The following is a 22709-nucleotide window of genomic DNA, read 5'->3' on the forward strand; positions in this document are numbered from 1 at the left end:
TTTGAACTGACAATAAACAGACGGTAGATAATTAGGTACATTATGACAGACAATGACAAACCATTAACCAAACTAATATTATTATAAAATATAAATAACCTAAACGCATGCTTATTTATTTTGACCGTGGCATTTTGATATATTGCAATAAGTAATTGTTATTATCATAGAAATAACGAAAATTAGTATATATTAGATTTTATGTATGTGTTCTAATTGTTCTGATGGATACGGATATTTTATTTGACAATAAGGACTGTCTCTACGGTAAATATAAGCGAATAATAGTAAAAATAAAAATCCTATTGATTGAATTCAAACCGGATGCTTTCTGTAAAGATACTATTAGTTTATAATAAAAAAACAATAACAATACAATCAAAGAAGAAACATTTTATCTACCCAGTTTTTGAAAGGATGACATTTTATTTGCTTTAAATCAAGTTTTCCATAAAATTACAGTGTTAAGTACACTGTAATTTTATGGATAATAATTTTATTTATATTTTTTTATGTTTCCTTTTTTTGTTTCATATTTATAATGCCCTAGTGCAAAAAATCAAACATGAATACTAGAAATAGTTGAATAGTGAATCTTTTATAATTTTATCGCCAGTTCTTTTACTTGAACTTGGCTTTGACACACGCTCTCGCGTGTCTAGATCTATTCAAAATAAACTAAGAAGTACCAGACTCTGCACTGAGCTCTGAAACCATCTCAACTCAAAAACAGACACAGTTTGTTCATATACATATTTTGGCCAATTTCTACTTTCAGTTAGAAATTAGAATCATTCGTAATTATTCGCAATGAATAATTTGTGTAAATTATTAAAAAGTAGTTACTGTATTACATCAATTGTTTTATAAAAATCATAATTTATTTATCTTTATACAATAGTCCAATATGATGTGCCTTATTTTACTGAAATGGTTGTATCTGTCTCAAATGATTAAGCTGGTCTCTCTCATTCTGTCTGTAAATCTTTCTGCTAGTCCTTGCTACCATATCTTTTCACTTGAGAGAATCATTCATACATTTTGTGTAGGTGACTAATAGACATAAGGTTATAAAACTTAGTATTATTGTTATATTTATATATTACAGTGGATGATTTTCTAGAAGAGTTAAACAAAGATTATCATTGGTCATCATTATTGAATGCAGCAGATGCATCACCTAGTGAGATATTAGCTGATGCAGCACCTGTATTGGTGCCATTAACATCACCAACAACTAGTGCCAAATCTTCTGTAACAGAGAGCAGTAATTCAGATTCTGGAAGTGATGATGATTCCAAAAAGTAAGTAAATTGCAACTTTATTATTAACTTAAGTTGATTAAATGAAATGCTATTATATACCTTGCAGCAGGATATAAAGATACTTTCTTTTGTATGTTATTGAAGCAATATATTTTTGTAACAATTGTCCCGACCTAAGATCCATAAAACAATTATGTTTATAGATTTTTATTTGTAATTCTAATTTTACACTTTGTTAAAATAAAATCTCTTGGTATATTAATAAAGATCATAAAAATGTTTAAAACATACTTAAATATGTACAAAACAAATTGAATTAGTTAATTGAAATAAATTTTGTATATTTATTAAGGAACTTGCAATAATATAATAAACATGTAATTATGAAGTAAACTAAACTGTTGAAACACTTTATACTAAAGCAAAATGTTATGTTAGCAGTTCTAGTCCTACATCAGCACGGCAGTCCTCACAGTCACCATTCGAATGGATGTCCAATTTGGATGAGGAACCACCAAATAATTTAAAATTGGAAGATGTTGAATTATTTTTACAGAAAGCAGGTACTTATGTTTTATTATTTGAAGGTGGTTTAGCACACCAATGTACTCCCCATGATTGCAGGTTTGATTCTTCTCACAATTCAAATATTAATGTTCATGAGTATGATTGTTTGTGATTGGCCTGAGTGTTTTGTATGAATAAAGAAAAGTATATTATTTCTGTCAGTTGTGGTTCCCAAAACACAAGTACTTACTAACTTGGGACAGGATGGCATTGTGTGAATTGTGCAGAGTTATTATTACTATTTTTTTATTTATGAGTATTGTAACCTCATAGATACTACACTGTCATAGATTTACCAGTATCAAGTTCAAATGTTGGATTAAAATATACTTATCGAAATGATAGTTCACAGTACTTCTTACCCATGTTGTGTAGCAATTGTGTAGGTGTATACATTTTTTTTTATACACATTACCATAGTAGTGTATGTAAATTGTATCTTCTAAGTAACTGTAGCACCTAAGTAAATATTGCGATATCTTATATTTGCTTCAGATACCCTAAGTGATGAATCACCCAATGTTACTGTGCCTAAGACCTCTCCTTCAGAAAGAGATGGACCTTTTATGGCTATTGAAAATGGAATCATAAAGGTAGTATTTTTTAATAGTAATGTGTAGTAATATAAGTAGGTATTTTATCTTATTTATTTTGTTATGTATATGTAGGTGCCTTTTATAAATTATATTTTATTTGGATGAAAAATTAATTTCACTTAAATTAATTTTTCATCCAAACTCTAACTCTAAAATCTTGAAATAATACAGTTCAAAGCTCAAAATTTGTGTTTTATCTCAAAATTTCCTTTCTCGGAGTAATAAAAAAATTGCAGACAGTAAACATTGGCTTGATTACAAAAATATGATTCAAATGTTAGTCTATCTCCTGAATATACCATCCTTACGCTATGTAAGGATCTTAGCTCTATGTGGAAAACTTCATACATGGATCAGATCTTTGTAATCAAACAGTAACGGAGTCCTGTATACCATACTTTCCATGCATACTTGGTACTTTTCAAATAATTCTGGAGTATGACGCTATTAAACATAAAAAAGGTGGAATTTTTAAACTACTTTTTTAAATTACTTGTTTCTTTTTATTCAAGTAAAATATTGCAATATTCATTTACAGGGAGTTAGGCAGGAATTTTATAATTCTGGAGTTCCATTACATTCTTCAAATATAAATCCAAGTAATTCAGTACCTTTTGTACATAATCGTAAGTATTTGTGATTTATATTGGCTTTATTTAATTGAGTAATTTAAAACAATTATGCGATAAAAATATATATTTTTTTAGGAAATAACAACATTCAAAATGATTATTTCAAAGTTGTTAATGAAAACTCTTCAAATGTTGTACCAAATCAACAAATAATATTACTTGATGAACAAAAATATTTGGTTGTGGACACAAAAAATGCACCTAGTATAGTTAGAAAACCAAATATATTGATGAAAAAATCAGCAGTTGTGAAAACAGCAGCGAGTACAAATAATGGAAAGATAGTCATATCACCACTACCTCAAGGCAAATTAACTGGTGTTAGTATTCCAAAACAGGTTAGAACTTTTTTAATTAAAAAGTACTCACATTAATGTAATTAGACCACTAGTTAAATTATTTTTTTATGAGTCTTATGTTATCTACTGTTGCATCATTATCTATGTGAATAAAAAAATATGACGAACGAAACCTACAAATATCATTGTAAATTTTAGTTCTTTTCATAAATTACTGGTTTATACATTTTGAACATTACAAAAACTTTTTTTACTTTAAAACTGAAATTAATCAATTTTATTTGTATGTTAACATTTTTACTAGAAACTATTAGAATAGATTTTCTGTCATATAACGAAGAATATAAAGTTACTATGAAGCAATGTAATATCACCTCTAAAAACCCATTTACTACTTATACATTACATTTACATTAGAATTTAACTTTTTTATTATTGTACAATGTATATTATTTATAATAATTTCATTACATTAAAGGTTTCTCCACCTAGAAGTAATATTGTGATAAGTCCAAAGCCACTAGCCATTAAACAAGAAATAGCTCCTACAACAACAGTACAAAATGGGTTACCAATAACTAATACCACTGAACTTAATGTAGACCTGTCAAAACTAAGCGATTCTGAAATAAGGGCTCTGAAGAAACAACAACGAATGATTAGAAATCGGTAAGTTTTATATACTGAAATAAAATAATTTAATTTCCATAAATTTCATTTAAGTGATACGGCAAGTGGATATTAATCCCATCAAAAACATAAATGTGAAATGATAGCCGAGTTTAATATTATGATATATACCTTGATTGTTGACTTCTACGACAAAAGAGATGAGATCTAAATGGGTGCCAAGTTCAATGGTCTGTCCTGAAATGTATTTATAACAATATAAAATATCATTTCTTCTTATAACTTAGGATAATATACTGTAGCCTAAGGTCTAACTTGGCCAGTTCTCATATATCAATTATTACTTTCGATTGCTAGTTACTACTAATAATAAAATAGGAACCGACAAGTAGCATGTTTAGAACTTGCGAAGGCTACAGTATATTTCAACTAGACAGAGAGAGGACTGCTAAAACTAAGGCCTTGTGATTTGTGGATAGTAATAGCATATGTTAAGCAAATACGGAATTGTTCTCTTTCAACATATACATTATTTAATATCTGAAACTTGGTATTGACACGTTATAGTTCGTAAAGACGATTATGTAACAAATTGACTTATATCTATTGAATTCTCAAGAAAACAATTTGTTACCAATGAGTTCTCATTCTCGAGTTAACTATACATTCCTACTTATAACTATACTAAAATTGTTATTAATTTTTGGTTTAAACTATTATCTAAAACTAAAATAATGTAATAATAATATAACCACAAATATATAAGTATAATTTAAGAAAGCTATAAATTTCGTAGCATAAATCGCAACCTTATAGGTTAGATATCGAGAAACAAAACATTGAGATTTAACAACGAATGATTAGAAATGCCTATTATTTAATAATTATTTATAAAAATAATGATTTTACACTATCGATGTGCGCTAAATATTGAAACAATAATTAATACCAAATCTCAGTTAACAACATAATAAATACGAAATTTATACTCCTAGTTATAAGTACGAGTATATTTTAGACAGAATCTAAATTATGGCAACTAGTGTTTACCGCTCAATGCAATATTTGAATAGTTATCGACACTCAACGTAAATTGGTAATGATCGACGTTTTCATACAACATTACTTTCCGTCCAGTACACGATGAAATTTTTCGCCAGGGATCAATGTCAATTGGTGGCTATCAACGTTTTCATAGAATTTTAGTATTCGTCCAGTATAAGTTGAAATAGAATTGAAAAATTGTAGTAAAATGATAACAATTTCAGATTTTTTCCTTTATATTCACCTAATTACCTATCTGCATGCCAAATTTGAACTTCCTAGGTCATCTGGAAGTGGGTTATAATTTTGATCTATAGTTGATCAGTGATAAAAATGACGATTTTTGGACATTAATATCTAAATCTAAATAACCGTTTGAGAATGTTTATGAAATTTGGAACACATATTTATCTCGCAAGTCTCAATATATGAACCAAATTTGACAGGTTTGTGTGAAAGAGTTTTTGAGTTATGAGGGGGTCAAAAGTGGCTCCAAATGGTTCGTGTAAATATACACACGGTGCTGCTTGCCAGTTTACTTGAAACTCGGCTTTGACACGCTACCGCGTGTCTAGATATTGACTCCTTCACTAGTTCAGTGATACTTCTGCTTTTACAGAATGGTTTAATTTTGATGCTTATTTTTTTATTGTTTTAATAGAGGTATTTGTTGAAGTAGATTAATTCAAATTTGAAAAATATTACGCCACATAATTAAATGTATTATTATTAATGACCATAATTGTTGGTTTTTTTTAAAGTGAGGCTGCTAGTCAATCACGTCAGAAGAGGAAAGAATATGTAACGGCGCTGGAATACCAATTGTTTCTAGCGCAACAAGAAATCACGCAACTGCGACTCGAAAATAAACAACTCAGAAAACAGCTAGAAACAAATGGCAGGCCTCGGAAAGTCAGTTATCTTATTACAGAAAATACTTTATGTATATAAATTTCAATAAACTTGTAACTAATTGATATATAATTCACAGATACCCAGAATCGACTTACCTGTATTAATGCCAAAGAAGAATATTGCTGTTATATTTGCTATGGTTTTCATGATTTCAATTAATTGGAATATTCTTGGGTAAGTTTAAACCATAATCCTTACTATGTATCTTTTTATTTGAAGTATGTAATAATCTTCCAAATTAAACTCTGTTATAGCCATAACTTTAAATGTTGCCAAGCAGAAAATGAATCTAGTGTATATAATACTGTCTTTTTTTTATGGATGATAATATAATGATACATCCGCCTGCGCTAACGATTTACGCTGGCGGGGCACCACGGAGGATGATAGGATGAGCATGGGGTCACGTTAGTTAGCCCATCGTGACAAATTCACCAGGAATTTAACACGATGGTTTTCAGGGGGAACCGTGTGGAGGTCAACCTGACATGGTACATTGCTAGTCATAGGGTCATGAGTCCATATTACTAACAATCCCCTTCACCCCTATAGTATTGTCTTATATTACATTCTATAGCTTCCTGAAGCTCTATGTTAAATATCTCTATAAATACTTTAAATAAAGATGATGATGATCTTATGCTTGAAAATAAATAGTTAATATAAAAACTATCATAGTATTTTATTTTGGAAATAGAATTACCGTGTTTTATAATGCGTTTCTGTACACAACAGTAACTGGATCACAGATACAATTAATTTAATCTGGTTAAGTATTTATCAATAAGCAATTAGTATCAGACATTCAGAACGTGCAAATGTAGTAGCATATATGGTACTATATGCTACCATATTTGCACGTCCGTTTACCATGGTGCAGTAGATAGGGCTACACTGTGATTAACCTAACCATTTCTAGTGTTATTAAGAATTGTTTTCGCCGTCAAAGATAGCGTTCCAGTGTAGTCGTATAAGACATTTCCCTGCATACGCTGAAGGGTTGTTAGTTCGACATTAAAAATAATCTTTGTATTCGTTATAATTCTGTCCGGTGATGTAAACACCGACAATAAACGAATTTAATCCGAGATAAATATCGCTATAAAGTGAAATATGGCGAGGTCGTCCTCGCCATAGACATAGTTTAAACCAAAAATTAATAACAATTTTAGTATAGTTATAAGTAGGAATGTATAGTTAACTCGAGAATGAGAACTCATTGGTAACAAATTGTTTTCTTGAGAATTCAATAGATTAAGATTCAATTTGTTTCAAAATCCTTTACGAACTATAACGTGTCAATACCAAGTTTCAGATATTAAATAATGTATATGTTGAAAGAGAACAATTTATTTGCTTAACAATGGTGCCTTAGAGCAGTCCTCTTCTCAACATAGGCTCCTCTATATTTAATAAAGCGCAGGTTTACGTTGGACTCTCCGTTAAAACCTTAGATGGAGTAGGTACGTCTTAACAATTTAGATCCAGTCAAAGAAATACAACCATCTGTGGACGCCATTTGTTATGGACAATCGTTGGATAATCGCTATAAAGTGAAATATGGCGAGGTCGTCCTCGTTTCATCAGGTTACTTTTATATATTTTTGATTGGAATCTATTATTGTGACAATTATCTATATATATTTCATGTGACAATTATCTATATATACCTAGAATTTGAATAAAACTGAAATTTTTAAACTGATATAAGTGATGATGATACGGCGACCGCTTCAATGATTTCCACGCCTTTTATATGACTAACATTTAAAATAAGGTAGTATAGCTCATTTCTAAAAGTTCGCGCACATTATGGTCATGTGGCGCACATTTAATGTAATTTTCGTCCTTCATGGTAATGTTTCAGTGTACCTAACACTAAAACATTGTCGTGAAGACATTATAGTTTATTAATTCATTTTATGTTTGTTTTATGATAACACATAAAACAAACATAAAATGTATTAATAAAATATAACCATAAATTTTAATCTTTGAATGAAATGACAACCTCGATGGTAATAGCCGTTATACCATAGGAAATAAGACGGTGTGCTAACACCGCCTTATTTTCTATGATCGCGGGTTCGATTCCTCGCACTGCACAAATATTTGTTTTGTGAGTATGATTGTTTGTATTGGTCTGGGTGTTTTTTATATATAATATGTATATATATATTTGCATCAGTTGTCTAGTGAATTGTCCTGAGATTACTATTATTATATTTAATTGATATAACATTGTTCTTGCAGATAATAATAATTTGAATAGCACTTATGGTACAGATTGTCAAAACGCAACAAATTTAAATGACATTAGTATTAATCAAACTGAAAGCATTAGGATAGCTGGAGAACTAAACCGTTGGATTAAAGGAGGAAAAACACTAAATTGGACACTTGATGCTCCCCGGAAAAAACGACAAGTGTATATGAATGATGAGAGAGTCAATGGTAAAGAAATCCTAAAATATTTCTATATTTTTTTACGGCCGAAAGGATGCGAATGAAATCGCATTAATATAGTAGTCATATAAAAAGTATAGAATAACAGCTAATAATTAATTAACATTTTCACATTTCGCATATTCTTATATGTTGAATGTATTCTAATCAATAAAAATACACTAGCAAGGATATATTTATTATAAGATATTTTAAATATTATACTTTCATACATACATATATAAAGGTTTTCCTTAAATTTTAGATGGCTTTCTGGAAACATACAAAATGTTTAATAAATTGAACATAGATGGTACTTTTCCTGACTTTGCTGCTACTAAGAATCAAGGCAGAAATGTAAGAGAGAAATCACGCTTACGTCGATTGAGAAGGAATAAAGATATTGATTTCACAGAAGATTCTGTCATAGATTACAATAGATTGTATCACAAACCAATGACGAAATCTGTCGATCCCTTCAATATGGATGATCTGAGTGAATGGAATGCATTTCTACAAGCATTACAGAGAAGGGATGACACATTTTATATTGTGGGTGTTGGGAAAGGAGAACACTTGTTATTGCCAGCGGTATCACACAATACCACGAGGCCGCCTAAAATGGCGTTAATTTTACCAGCAAGAAATGGAAATGGTAAGACTTGTCTCAGTCCTATATACCAATTACCATACATAATAGATTTTAATGTATTTATATGAAAAATAAACAAGCAAATTTATTGGTATTTGCTGATATTTTATGAATACATTCTGAATATGCAGAAGAAAACTAATTTATTAAAAAATATATATTGTTTCAGATTCATTGACTAAAGACCATGTAACACTCATGCAAATCGAATGTTCTGTTGTCAACACTTCTCTTGTGAAATTAAAATCAAACACATTACCCGAGAGCATTAGAAAGAAATCCAGTGATCAAGTTAAGTCATCTGTGAATGCATCATTTTCAGAGGACAAACAGCATTTTAATAGAGAAACTACCAAGGACACGGTTGACACTAGTCTGTCTGACATTTTATATAATACAAATAATAATATTTCAAACTTCCCGGACACTTTAAACAAAGTTAAAAATAGTCTGGATTCTGGTAAAGAAGATTTATTCGCTCAATACTTACGTTCAAAGTATGAGAGCTCAAAAATGTCCGAGAAGTACTTTAAAAGGAAATTAAAAGGAATGTCAAATGAACATCCAAATCAAAATTAGGTGTAATCTAAAATATGCTATCAATTATATCTCTCTTTTAAGGTTAATTAATATATATTGTTCATATAAAAAAAGGTCACAGTATTACAAGATCTTCCTTTTAGTGGGCAATACCTCTCGTCCATGGCAATAGTATATTATTTTACTTGCGCCTACATTACTGCAAAGTGTAATCACTTTAATTGCGGAGTTACATCCATTTCCTAAATTTTACAATTGCAAATTTCAGATTTGTTTCTTAACTGTATGGAAAGTAAAACTGTGATCTATATTTATGAAAATTAATACTTAAACATTACTTATTAACAGATCTCAATAGGATATGACAAGTGATAATACGTATAGACAGGGATATTTGCACTTATTTCTAAACTGTCAATTTTTTTTATATGTCTATGTTTACAAATTTAAGCATTCCTTAAAATATTTCTATTACTTATATATATATATATATATATATATATATATATATATATATATATATATATATATATATATATATATAAACTATCCAAAGCTCACATTATTCCTACTGTCTACATAAGTAAAACACTAAACGACGTTATTTTAAAAAGGTCGACTAGTTAACTATTACGTTTTCGATACGTAGCGGTAGTGTATTTAGGTATTGATTTTGTCACAGTAAGGATTTCGAGTATATTCACTTCAATGTAAACAGTGTCTATATTTTGTAATAGTAATTTCTTTTGGTTATTAATGTGACACTAGTGATCACACCCAAGACTTTTGCTTATGACATTTTCTTAAAACAGTGTCCATAATATAGATAGCTAGTTCCAAATTATATTTAATGTTTGGACCTGCGGATTGTGCTAGCCAAGAACAGGTAAGGATCCATTCCTTCTATGAGTTTTTCAGTATTTGGAACAATATTTCTATGTAATAATCACAAAATTAGTTGTTATATTATTATAGTTTCTACATATTTTAACGGGTGTTATATTTTATTACGTGCTATTGTGTGGTATGACCAATTCATTTGTGAGCCAGGAGAAAAATTTGAATTGCGAGAACTGTATTGGTATTATGATTAGGATATAATGCTAGGTAAAAATATATGTTGTTATTTTTGTTTTATCATTTCATGTCCCGTGCCGTCCCATTTCGTCACAAATACGCTTTTCTTCATTTCACACCTAAGTTTGTCGTACTATGCAAAATTATGTATGTATGTATGGTGTTGATTTTTGTTATACTTAATATATAATATCACAATGAGAAGTGTTTTATAATAAAAATTACTGCACAGTGCGCCTGAACCCACTTATACATCCATCAAACTCATTTCCATGGTTGAAAATGTCTTCATGTTTTATTATATAATATAATTAGATCCCATGCATAATATTAGTATAGGTTGTTAATCTTATACAAGCAAAATTAAAGTCCTTTATATTATTGATTCAGAAAGGTATGTAATTTATAAACAATATACCTATATTTGTATAGAAAAGTATTTGGCTGTACGGCACATTATCTTGTTACGATTCATGTAAAAATCATATCAAATTTTAGTTGTCACTGTCATATAACCACATGGTTCCTAATTGTCAGTCTGCCTTTTAGCGTTACAATCAGTTTCTTTTCATTCTGTAAGTCATTTCCAGTAATATAAAAGAAAAATAGTGAATTTCAAGTTGTATATCTATTATAATTATTTAAATATTATCAACAAATTATTTTGAACACTGTAATATTGTTACACAAAATAATTTGTAGCTTAATGTTTATTCAAGAAAAATAACTATTTCTTATGCATATCCGAGTTCTGTGTATGGTCTTACGATGAATTGTATGCGAATGTACAGATCAGTATACCACCGGCTATATAACTTTCAAATATCAACAGCAAATTATGTTACACAACACCCTATAAAATTCCTAGAAACACAGGAAAGATGGAGGAAAGCTGATGGTGTTTCTAAACGATGGCAGTTAATATATAAAGCACCTATGGAAAAGCCACTTAATTATTTGACTGCATATTTAACATTTTCTACAACTACCATTGCTTGTGGAGGGTTATATTATGCCGCATTTGAGTTTAATATGCAAGACTTGAATAAGCCTATTGTACTAGGAGAAGATGTAATTGTTGCGAATAGTCCCATAGAGTGCCTTGTTTATGTTGGTGCATTTGTTCTATTTCATGCAGCAATCAAAATTCTTCTATCTAAATATATAGTTAGAATGTATCAGGATGGCGACAATTACTTAGCCATATTTAGAGGACATTTTTTTAATTTAATCAAGAAACATGAATTTCATTTACAAGATTTCAAAAAATTATCGCCTACATTAGTAGTATCATGGGGCGATGCTAGATATGATATTGGAAATAAACATGCAATAATATTGGAAAATTATTTTAAAACACCAGAACACTTCAATTATTTGGTAAACAAAAAAGGTATTGATAATCCTAATAATGACGATTAACTATAATATCAATAGAGGTACAGCAGTAATTTATAAACTATTTATGTAGTAATAAAGTATAGATGATTTTATGAGGCAGTGTTTCATTTATGTTACTAATAATAAAAAATAATCACTTACATCCTATATTAGTGAAAAAATAAATGAAAACTATAATCTTACATTTGGCCTTTGCAATAACAAAGTTATGATCCTCATTATTACAACAGCATTCATATTTAAATAACATACTGTAATGTACCATATTTTACTTGTCAAAAACAATAAATTTATTATTTATTGTTTTTGACAAGTAAAATATGGTATAGACGGTACTAAGATCTAGCTGTACTGTAGCCTGAGAATATGATGATGAATGGATCATCTTATAGTAGACAATGAAATTTCTGGGAAATATATTTGCCTTCAATAAAAGGTTGAAAAGGTTTCAACATAACTGTTTTTAAAGCAGTTTGCCTGGCTGACAACATCCCTGCATTGAGCCCTTTAACATGCTCTTACAAGAAAGGTCTTTGCACAATGTCAATAAGTAATCTAGCCAAACTTAATTTTCTTTCACTTTCTGGTTGGCAAAGGAGAATCAATTAAAAAGACAAATAACAATTTAATCTATTTACTATAATATCCTAATTTTGTGCATGTCATTTAAAATCCACCAGTATATGGGTTATTCCATTTCATTCTAGAGTCCCTTTTGATAGTGGTGGAATCCATTTTTTTAACATCTGTATCAAATTTATCTAATGCTTCTATTTGATTGCTTTGTGGTTCTAGTGACTTTGTAACAACACACTGTCCATTTTCCTTCAGCACTGTGTATTTAATGTCTGCCTCAGTTGGTTCTCCATATGGAAATGTTATAGGTGTCACTTTGATCAAATGTTTCACTTTCCATAGTCTCATATTATTTTCAGGAATGTTTTTTACAATGGCTATATTGGACTGAAAAAAGGATTGAAGCAGTTAGTAATGTTATTTATTCAATGTAATATATATTAGATTATTTAATTTAATTTTATTTTAATATTTTACACATTCACAGCAGACAAATGTTTGGTTTTTATAAGAAACAATTATAATAACAATAGGTTTATGGCATTAGCCATAAGTTTGGTGTCATTAGATTTGCATTTTGGCATCTGATAGTTAGACAGTTTCTCATAGTCTGATAGTTTAACTATCAGATGCCAGCATGTGAAAATGAAATAATATAGATTTAGTGGTAAATAGCACAAGCAATACTATTTCTTGACCTATTAGCAACCTTAGTATGACACCTTTAGACAGCTATATCTTGATAAAATATTTAGGTATGTATAGTCCTATATTAATAAATTAAAAATCTGAGTTATACCCCATTTAAAATTCTAAGTTCTTCCAGAATTTTCTTATCCCAGTGTGGATAATGTTTGGCAGACTTAATTCTTTCTACTCTGAACAACTTTGAAGGTTTATATTCAGGGTCACTGTGAGTTTCAGGATTCCTAAAATAAAATAATATGCTAATAATTTTACATTTTTGTTTTATATAACAAAAATAATGGCAAAGTAGAAATATAAGCAATTTGATGGTTAATAATGGTCATGCATGATCATCTTTTTCATGATATTAGTTTACTGTTGAGGCTAAGATTTGATATTAACATTTAGAGTAAAAAATATTTTGACTTTTATAATTATCTTCAGATTGATCATTACTTCTCTTCAATTAAATTCTTACATAGTAAATAATGATGCACATATAACTTAAAAATGAAAATTGGTAAAGTGCATATACCTTTATTGGTATACTTATACTTAAAATTATTAAGGGCTACAAATTAAACATTTGTCGCCCTTAATAATTTTAAGCAACTTGAGTCAACAAGTTGACTATACTTTCTGCCTCTTATACTTAGTTCTAAGGAATCTAAATTTTACCAAATATGAACAAAATTTATGTTGGTTGTATTAATCGCCAAGCAGCTTGATGTCGACTATCATCAGGTGGACCGTCAGTTTATTTGTACTTCCACTTATAAATTTACTATAGTGAATTTATCGATTTGTTAGGAACCATGCTTTTAAAACAAATGTTGATAATCCAACATATTTATAATTACCTTGGATAATAAACTATACCACCAGGATATCGTATACCACCCGGAGGCTTATATCCTTTGAAACGACAGCATGAGAGAACAGGATTAAAGCTTTGTAGCAGCTGTTTATTCATTTTTATAAATAAACAGAATTGCTATTTTTCTTTCTTTGTATATTTACATTAATTGTTACAGTTTGATAGTTTTAAAAACAGGTTTTAAATAGAAAATTGAATATTAAAACTATTGTTAAATTTACAGCACAGGGTATATTCTAATCAAGATTGTAATAATGTGATGGATGGTAATGGATATCAGTCAGTCAGTCACAGTTTCACAGAACAAAAAGGCATACGGCCGTGCATAGATTTTTTTTAGCAGTTGACATTCATACTGATGTCAACATGACAATTGTCATATTTTGAGTTGTCAAATACAAATTCAAAAAACTTTGATAAATCGAACGAAACTGACAAATTAGATTTATATTTGTAACTTTTATGCTCTAACTTTGCTTATTTATGTAAATTGTAAATAAACTTTGACTGCATTCAATTAGAGATAAGATGCACAGGATTGTGCAGTGATAATTTGATTGATGAAATTTAATAACAATATAATTCTTCATGAAGAAAGTGCGCTTTGAAAGCCCTGTGAAAACCTACGGAACCATAACCATGAGCGACTCCGAATGCCATTCCCCACGTCCATTTATTGAAAAACGAGCAGACATTGGAAATCCTGGTTTATATTATAATTATCCAAAATTATTACCATTTAGCTTGGATCCAGTAAAAAGGTTTGAAAATAGTAATAGTACACCATATCCTCTTATACAAAAGACTACAGTGGGAAGCAATAAAATCCATGGAGACCAATGGTCACCCTCAAACGATTTGGAACTGAGTATGCTTGACACATCCATTCATGAACCCAGGCCGCCTGTACTGCGGAAGCCATACAAAGGTACACCGGTTGATACTAACGTTGATATGAATGGTAAGGGACAAAATGTACCTGAAAGCATGCAAGTTTTGACATCACTTGAAAATACTACTTTAAAAAATCCTTCAAGTCAAATCAGTGAACATAATAGTTTTTTTTTAAAACGTGGTAATATGAATGCAATGCAGTACTCAACAGATCCTCTGCAAAAACATTTCAATGTTTTAAATATTGATAAAGAAAATAACCCTGTGGTAAGAAAAATGGAATTAAACAAAGTTGGTCTTCCTAATAATGGTGTATTTAAAAATCATATTGATATTACCACACCATCTACAGATAACAGTACTATTAATGTTGACAAGGGTTATGACTGCAGATGTCATCATTGCTACAAAATTTTAAAGAATAAAAATTACTGTTCTATGAAACACCCTAATGAAATAATTTCAAATAAATGTCAATCCATGCATTCAAAAGCTCAACAGTTTTGTGCTTGTATAGCTCAGGCTTATTCTCCTCCTAGTTGTACTCATTGCAATCACCATGTTCTATTGAATCAACAGACTACATATAATTGCAACAGTAAAGAAGAATTGAAAAAAATACCCCAAAATATGGTTGATAAAAAAACATGGGCAATAGAGAAGTATGAACAAGACAATGCTAAAAGTATAGAGGTTGAAAAGCCTGTTAATTCAAAGGAGAAAAGAGAGCCAACTGTTTCAGATTTGTTTAAAATTATTAAACTGCAGAATGAGCAATTACAGTTACTACAAGAGAAAGTTGACAGATTTATTTCTATCAGTAAGACACCAAATATTCCAATTGAAAGTTGTGCATCTGAACATGTTGCTCTTGAGTCTATTGACCATGAACAGCACAAAATATCCATTGGAGTTATGACAAGTTTTGAAATGGTGAGAACTTCCACGGTAATTAACAAAGAGGTTGTCAAACAAATGTGTGAAAATGCTCAAATACAATGCAACAGATCCCAAATAAGCATTAAAGAAGTAATTGCAAAATCAAAACCTGTCAACCAGAATTTTTTGGAGGGCATAACTCCTATTACAAGGACAGTTCAGGTTGAAAGAGATGACACACAGCTTAGAAATGCACCTAATGTCCCACCTGAACATGCCATTGAAGAAAAAACATTGAATGATTTAAGTTTACACAATATCTGTGTGGATAATGCAATTACTCCTCTCATTTCTCCTGACCAAACATTATATTTAGATGTAAGAGATTACAGTGAGTGAGTATACTTCTTACTATACCTTATAAGGTATATATACTTACCATATAGTTATTGCATATAATTTGAAGTTGATTTTATGTAGTTTCAATTGTTTGCATACAAATTGTAATTATTGAAATGTTATATTATAATTTTGGTTAAAATATTTTACAGATCTGAGTGTGGCAGTAATGACCAATCCAATGCAGGATGGACATATTACAATAAAGTAATGGTAAATATCTGAATAATAAAAATTCATCAATTAAATGTTTCAATAAATCTTCTGTACTTCAGAATATTAGTAGTAGTAGAAGTAGTAGTAGTTTATTATTGTAGTTTATTTACTTTAATTAACATCTTCTTTTCATAACAGACACATGTGAATGGAATGTTACAAGATTCAGACATGCCATCATCTGCTAGTGCAATGTATAGAAATACAAGACAACAATGTCTTCAAATGCAAATTGACAAAACAAATGTTAGTGTCACAAAAAGGTAATGCTATACACCACCTCACCCTTTTATTTTTTACTTAATAACTTAAGGTTTTGTTGTATAGATAATAGCAAATTAAAATAGATTTTGTCACTCAAAAATATTTTTAATTTAGATATGCGTTTAATTATATTTTTTTAAATATAAATTTTGTTATATTGAAATTAATGATTTTAGAGTAAAATTTGGAGATGACCCACTTGGTATAAACCAACCACATATTTATGCTGCATCTACTGACACAAGTTTAAAAATGAACCAACTTGCAGCTAAGTATCTGAAAGCAGGAGCTCAGACATTAATACCTCAACCAACAATATCAGCAACTAAGACCACTGTACCAATTGACATGTCTTTTGCCACAAGGAATTACATGGAGAGACATAAGTTATTACAAGGTATTATGTTGTTTACTATCATATTATTCTTGCTGTTCCTATAGAATATAGTACATACTTATACTCTTTTTGATATCATTGCAAGGGCAAATGCGCAAAGGGCACTGATAGAAATTGGTTGGTACAAACCACTGTCCATAGCCAAATTCAGTTTGAGTACCATTGACTTCACAAAAACCAGTTTCTTTATTTTTATATATCTCACTGCCATGTTACATTCAAATATTTACAATGATATGTCCATACATCAAGTATTGTGTTCACTATGATGTCGACAGTTAGTGACTCCCATGTCCCAGACATGTAAATCAATATCAGGTTTGCCTACTATTTGTGTCCTTTCCAGGTTCATCAGGAGTACCAGCTAAACAACCATTAACAACTGATATACCAAAATTTTTAGACATAACTGCTTTAAAGCAACAAACAAAGTTATTATAAATTAAACTATTATAAATTGTGAATGAAATGAGTACGAAATAATTCTGAACAGACATTTATTTAAACTTCAGAGAAAATAACAGTGAGTAAAATACTAAATTGTATAGGTATAATTTTATCATCTGTTTTTGGAACAGCCAACATTGATTATAATTATGTTTAGTATCTTTTAATTATACAATTCTGACTACATTTTTTAATATATGGTATTATTATAATTGTTTTATTTTTGTTTTGAATATCACATTTTTGTGAAATGAAATATATTATACATAAAGTGTAGTAATTATAGGCCCATCAACAATACCCGACTTTTTTATCAATATTGAACATTATATAATATATGATTTAATTCATTTTTAGAGGTATTTAAGATTCATACTAATTGTACTTATTTAACATTGGGAAACACAATTTCAACAAGATATATTTATTTGGGAAATCATATAATATACGAAAAGTTGTTGTTTAGTTGTAGTCGATATACCAAACCAGTCAGTGTCTTCAAGAGTACATAAAACAAATTGTCGTATACATAATATATATTAAACCGCGAAATATACATCTATAACCGTCACCTATATTCACGGACATACCCCTGACGTGTTGCCCTTTCTGAGGTCTAAGGTGCTATGCAGCTATAATCTCGCTTTTCAGGCTCGCACCATATAAAGAAAATTGCTTAGTAGAAGAAATCAGCGAAACATTTATTAGGCAATACAATTTAGTTTATAGGTTACATCTATGAAGTTATGTAGTTTTAGAAACCAATTCCAGTATACAGAGAGGGGTATTGATGTATATTTCGGAATATGTATTTTAAAATATAAAAATATTTTTAAGTTATATGTTATACCACTAGCGTGTTATGAATGAATGATTAAAAATATTTTTATATATCTATTATTGTACATATGTAATTGGACTCTGGTTCGGTATAGTCAACCATTACGGTTAATCCTATATGTAACATCTACATTTTCTAGTTGTTGATTTCGCATAAGCAAGTGTGATTGAAACAAATTCTCTTGTAATCTACTGAGTAAGTACATTAATTTTATTATATAATAGTGTTTAAGACTTGAAAATTATTTTGGTTCTCGGCAAAAACAATATCTACATTATTAATAAGTAGTAATATTCAACTATCCCAATATTACACAATTCATTTCACCATTGTTTAATGTATATAGATAAAACACGTTTTACTTATATTCACATATATTTTTTTCGAGTCATTGCATTGCATTGCACGAACTTCTTATTCTTTTTCTATTTCGTTAAACACCTGTTCGTCTATACATATACTAAAATTGGACATCTATATAACTTTTAAAGTATTACATACTTATTAGAATATTAGAAGTAGGTATTTTTTATTATTCTAATATCTATTTAAACTGCAAATCCATTGTTTATCAATAAACAGTTCTTAAAACTATCAGTTTGGTTCTTTTCTTCTTTGGTAGATTTACATATTCCGTTACACAACATCGATACATATAAAGGCTAGCCCGGCAGCTGTATAATGTAGTTCCATACACAGAAAGTACTAGATTTTCTAGAATAATATAGAACTTATTTCCGCCTACGGTCATCTGTATATACGCATATAATTTTCTGAGTAGGTACAAAATTTAGACTAACTGTGGGAGTACTTAAAAAATATATTTATTACTATGAACTCAACTGTGCTAATTTATTGCTGTGCGATCAAAATAGGTTTTAAATCCTAAATAGAAACCGAATTTTATCTCTAGATTCAGTTTTGGTAAAAGTTTTCTTTTGAGATTGTGTTCTACGATTTTTAAAGTATCTTTTCTTATCTTTATAGCTAAATAATTTTAAAGAAACGTCGTTATGAGTTACATGTTTACTCAAAATACATTTTGTGTAGGATTTTTCGGATCCGTTATTACACATTAAAATCATCATGTTGACATTAGAAGTTTCTAAAATTATTTCAGTGTGAGTAGTTCTGTGTACGCAACTATACTACAGCATGCAAATAGTAGGCACAACCGTAACATCCACTATTCTATCGTAACATGAAGAACTGGTGAACGATTATAAATCCATAGGTACCTAGACATAATAACCTTTTTTATTACCTAGATGCAAATGAAATAAAAACATTAAAATATCGAAATTAACTTAACGTCGAAAGACATGTACTTACTATACTTGTATTGAAATCGTAACCGGATAAATATGTTACTTAAATTAAATACATCGTCAGACATACAAGCCTTATTGTTTTAATTGATACAAAAATATATTGAAGTGAGGTAAACTGCATAAAAATCCTTTTTTTCGGATTGTTTATATGTTATTGTACAGATTCTTCAAACCCACGGTTTCGTCTCAATAATTAAAATATTTTTATCGTAGGTACCTATTGACTTTCTACATTTTCATATTTCATCTCATATGCGATGTGCAGACCCCTGATTTGACAGCTATCAGTCAGTATCCCTATCTAAACACGACACCTACTGCATCGTCCCATTTTCGCATTAGGTTCTATCAATAGTACCTATCCCTCATTCTATCCAAATACCTAGTCATAAAAGGGTATTTACCAAACTTAATATTTATTTAAAATCGTTCACCATTTTACGGGTACTCATATAGTCTGTATCAGAAGGAAACAGTAACTACTTATGTTTAATATTTATACTACATAATATTTACATTGAAGTTAAAATTTGTATTAACACTTAAATAAGGTTTCAATTCTCTTGCATCGCAAAATATTACAGTTTTATATTATTAAAATCTAGAAAGATAACCAAATACTTGGATGGCACTTCTTTTCTGGTGTCGAATAGACATTAAACAGATAAAACGATAGAACCTTATTTTGTAACGCTAAAAAGACTATTTTACATCACTTTTTGTCTTACATGTCGCTCTTTATGTAGAACGTTCGATTATGAGTTTGTTTATAATCTAGTTACTTAAATAGTTATAATAATATTTATATATAAACTTCAGTATAATAATATACTCCAATTATAATAGTAAGGAGCTGTGGTAATTGTAGTAGGCATAGGTACTTAGCGCGCTGTTCCTAGATTGGGTATTTTTATGATAAAAAATCTGAAAAACCATTTAGCAAAAATTTCTGGAGTAAATGACAATGTAATATGTAGTTATAATTGTAATTTATCCACAATCAATACTATTGTGGAATGCTGTGAGCCTTTTAAAGAACTTTCATTTTTCATCATTTTTATTCATAGGTACCTAATGAAATAGAGATAATATAATTTATTTATGTATATTATATAAATATTTATATATTTGTGAATTAAAATTTGATGTTAGGTAGTAAATAGTAGTTACAAATTGAGAGATAATTTTCAAATTATCAATGAATACTAAATATGAGCGTCATGTATTTTAAAACAAATGTGGCAGGGGCGAGCTTACTATCATCTCTCTCAGATTAATTAGAATTATTAGCATTATTAATAATAATTAATGGCATACATGAATACACTCCTAATTAATAAATAATTTTGAACTCCAGAGTTGTAAACTGCTAGGCCACAAAACTATCGTAAAATAATACTTGTGATTAAAATATTCAATAAATAAATATACTTTTATACCTATGTATATAAATAATTTCCATAATTTGTTACAACAATTCTGAATACGTTGTATATAATTTTTTCACTACACATCAGCCATTTATCACATTTTTTCCAGTAATCATTCATAAAGGTATAATATCCATTCATATCTACAAGAACACTTACACTATATAATCTGACTACAAACAGCAATATTTATACCATTGAGGTATCAGATACCTACGAATCATAGAGTAGATACAAAGAGGAGGCCGCTTAAACAAATAGGGATAGTCATTGCATGAGACTAGTTAAGATTCTTTAATCGACGAAAATTTAATTGAAACTTAATAATTTAGATTATTTTCCAGAGTAATTATAATACATGAAGTTTTGTTCACATCCAACAATGATTTGCTAATGTAATTTTATCAATATTATTGCCATTTTATTTCGATCATGCCTTTTAGAAGCGAATTTAATGCTTTAATCGTTTCAACTATGTCATGTTATATATGTATTATTCATTATAGTACAATTACTTGCTATCTCTTTGTATTAACTCTATGCCACTATCGTACTAAAGAAGATACCTACTGAATATCTACTCAAACAACTTGCACCATGTAGAAAATAAAAATAATTCCGTTTTGCATTAATTTACATTTCTTGCATCTATCTTAATACAAATCAAGTATTTCGTTTACTGAACTTATTTTATGTATCCGTGACTACATAAAATGTGGTGATATAGCCGCAGTTGATTGGGACAGCAATGGCATGCGCGATATCTTCTCTAGTACTTTAGTATACCTTAATAGACTAGTACATCATATAAGATATCAACATATAATTATAATCTATATATTATCTCATTTAAAAATTGTGCACCTGGTTCCATTTCCTTTAATAATAGGCAAGTAACAGGGTATATGCCAACTATTTTATACTATACTTATATACAATTAAAACAGAAATTCTTTCCCGTAGTGAGGTAGACGCAGCATAGTAAAATTACATCATCCACGTCATCTTCCTGCTCTTGTCTCATTTATAATTTATAATAAATATTTGTTTATTATTTGAAATAAGGGATTTGACTTGACACTTTTATTACTTGCGTCCGACCTACATTGGAAAGTAAGATCCGAGAATATTTTATTTTATAATTTAAAAGAAAACTATTTTACACAACTGACAATTTATTGTTCAATATAATTAATCAAAAATGGACATTTTTCAATCGCAATACACAATATTGATATATTGTGTAATTTATAATTTTTGTTACGATCATCATTATCAAATCTATACAGTTTCACAGCAAAGATATTATTTTTCGCATAGTTTTTTAAATCTTTGAACTGTTGATTCGAAAATATTTATTAGTCATATCATTTGACTTCTAAATTCAAATGCAATAACATTTATAAAG

At 29.2% G+C, this 22709-nt stretch overlaps 4 protein-coding genes across 4 annotated transcripts; 3 read left to right on the plus strand and 1 right to left on the minus strand.

Moving 5' to 3' along the window:
• The first annotated feature begins 63 nt into the window (after positions 1-63).
• LOC131848363 (cyclic AMP-dependent transcription factor ATF-6 alpha) lies at positions 64-10069 on the plus strand. The gene is given in 13 exon segments (XM_059198184.1): positions 64-267; positions 1109-1304; positions 1707-1828; positions 2328-2425; positions 2967-3054; positions 3136-3398; positions 3838-4028; positions 5795-5945; positions 6025-6149; positions 7431-7482; positions 8159-8402; positions 8659-9048; positions 9215-10069. Coding segments are annotated over 13 exon segments (2373 nt in total). The 5' UTR covers positions 64-224; the 3' UTR covers positions 9625-10069.
• Positions 10070-10131: 62 nt separating this feature from the next.
• On the plus strand, positions 10132-12143 carry LOC131848367 (uncharacterized). The gene has a single exon (XM_059198191.1). It carries the CDS (start codon positions 11431-11433, stop codon positions 12082-12084), a length of 654 nt encoding a protein of 217 aa, XP_059054174.1. The 5' UTR covers positions 10132-11430; the 3' UTR covers positions 12085-12143.
• Positions 12144-12677: 534 nt separating this feature from the next.
• On the minus strand, positions 12678-14344 carry LOC131848371 (large ribosomal subunit protein uL30m). The gene is made up of 3 exons (XM_059198194.1): positions 14187-14344; positions 13439-13568; positions 12678-13026 (listed from the first exon to the last, which is right to left on the minus strand). The coding sequence occupies exons 1-3, from the start codon at positions 14297-14299 to the stop codon at positions 12730-12732; spliced, it is 540 nt and encodes a 179-aa protein (XP_059054177.1). The 5' UTR covers positions 14300-14344; the 3' UTR covers positions 12678-12729.
• A 371-nt stretch (positions 14345-14715) lies between these two features.
• LOC131848368 (uncharacterized) lies at positions 14716-22331 on the plus strand. Its single transcript, XM_059198192.1, has 5 exons — positions 14716-16371; positions 16528-16588; positions 16730-16854; positions 17032-17252; positions 17599-22331. The coding sequence occupies exons 1-5, from the start codon at positions 14792-14794 to the stop codon at positions 17691-17693; spliced, it is 2082 nt and encodes a 693-aa protein (XP_059054175.1). The 5' UTR covers positions 14716-14791; the 3' UTR covers positions 17694-22331.
• Positions 22332-22709: the final 378 nt, after the last annotated feature.

The sequence above is a fragment of the Achroia grisella genome, unplaced genomic scaffold, assembly GCF_030625045.1.
Source record: "Achroia grisella isolate CSIRO2021 unplaced genomic scaffold, CSIRO_AGI_Agris_v1 utg551, whole genome shotgun sequence".
Classification (NCBI taxonomy): domain Eukaryota; kingdom Metazoa; phylum Arthropoda; class Insecta; order Lepidoptera; family Pyralidae; genus Achroia; species Achroia grisella.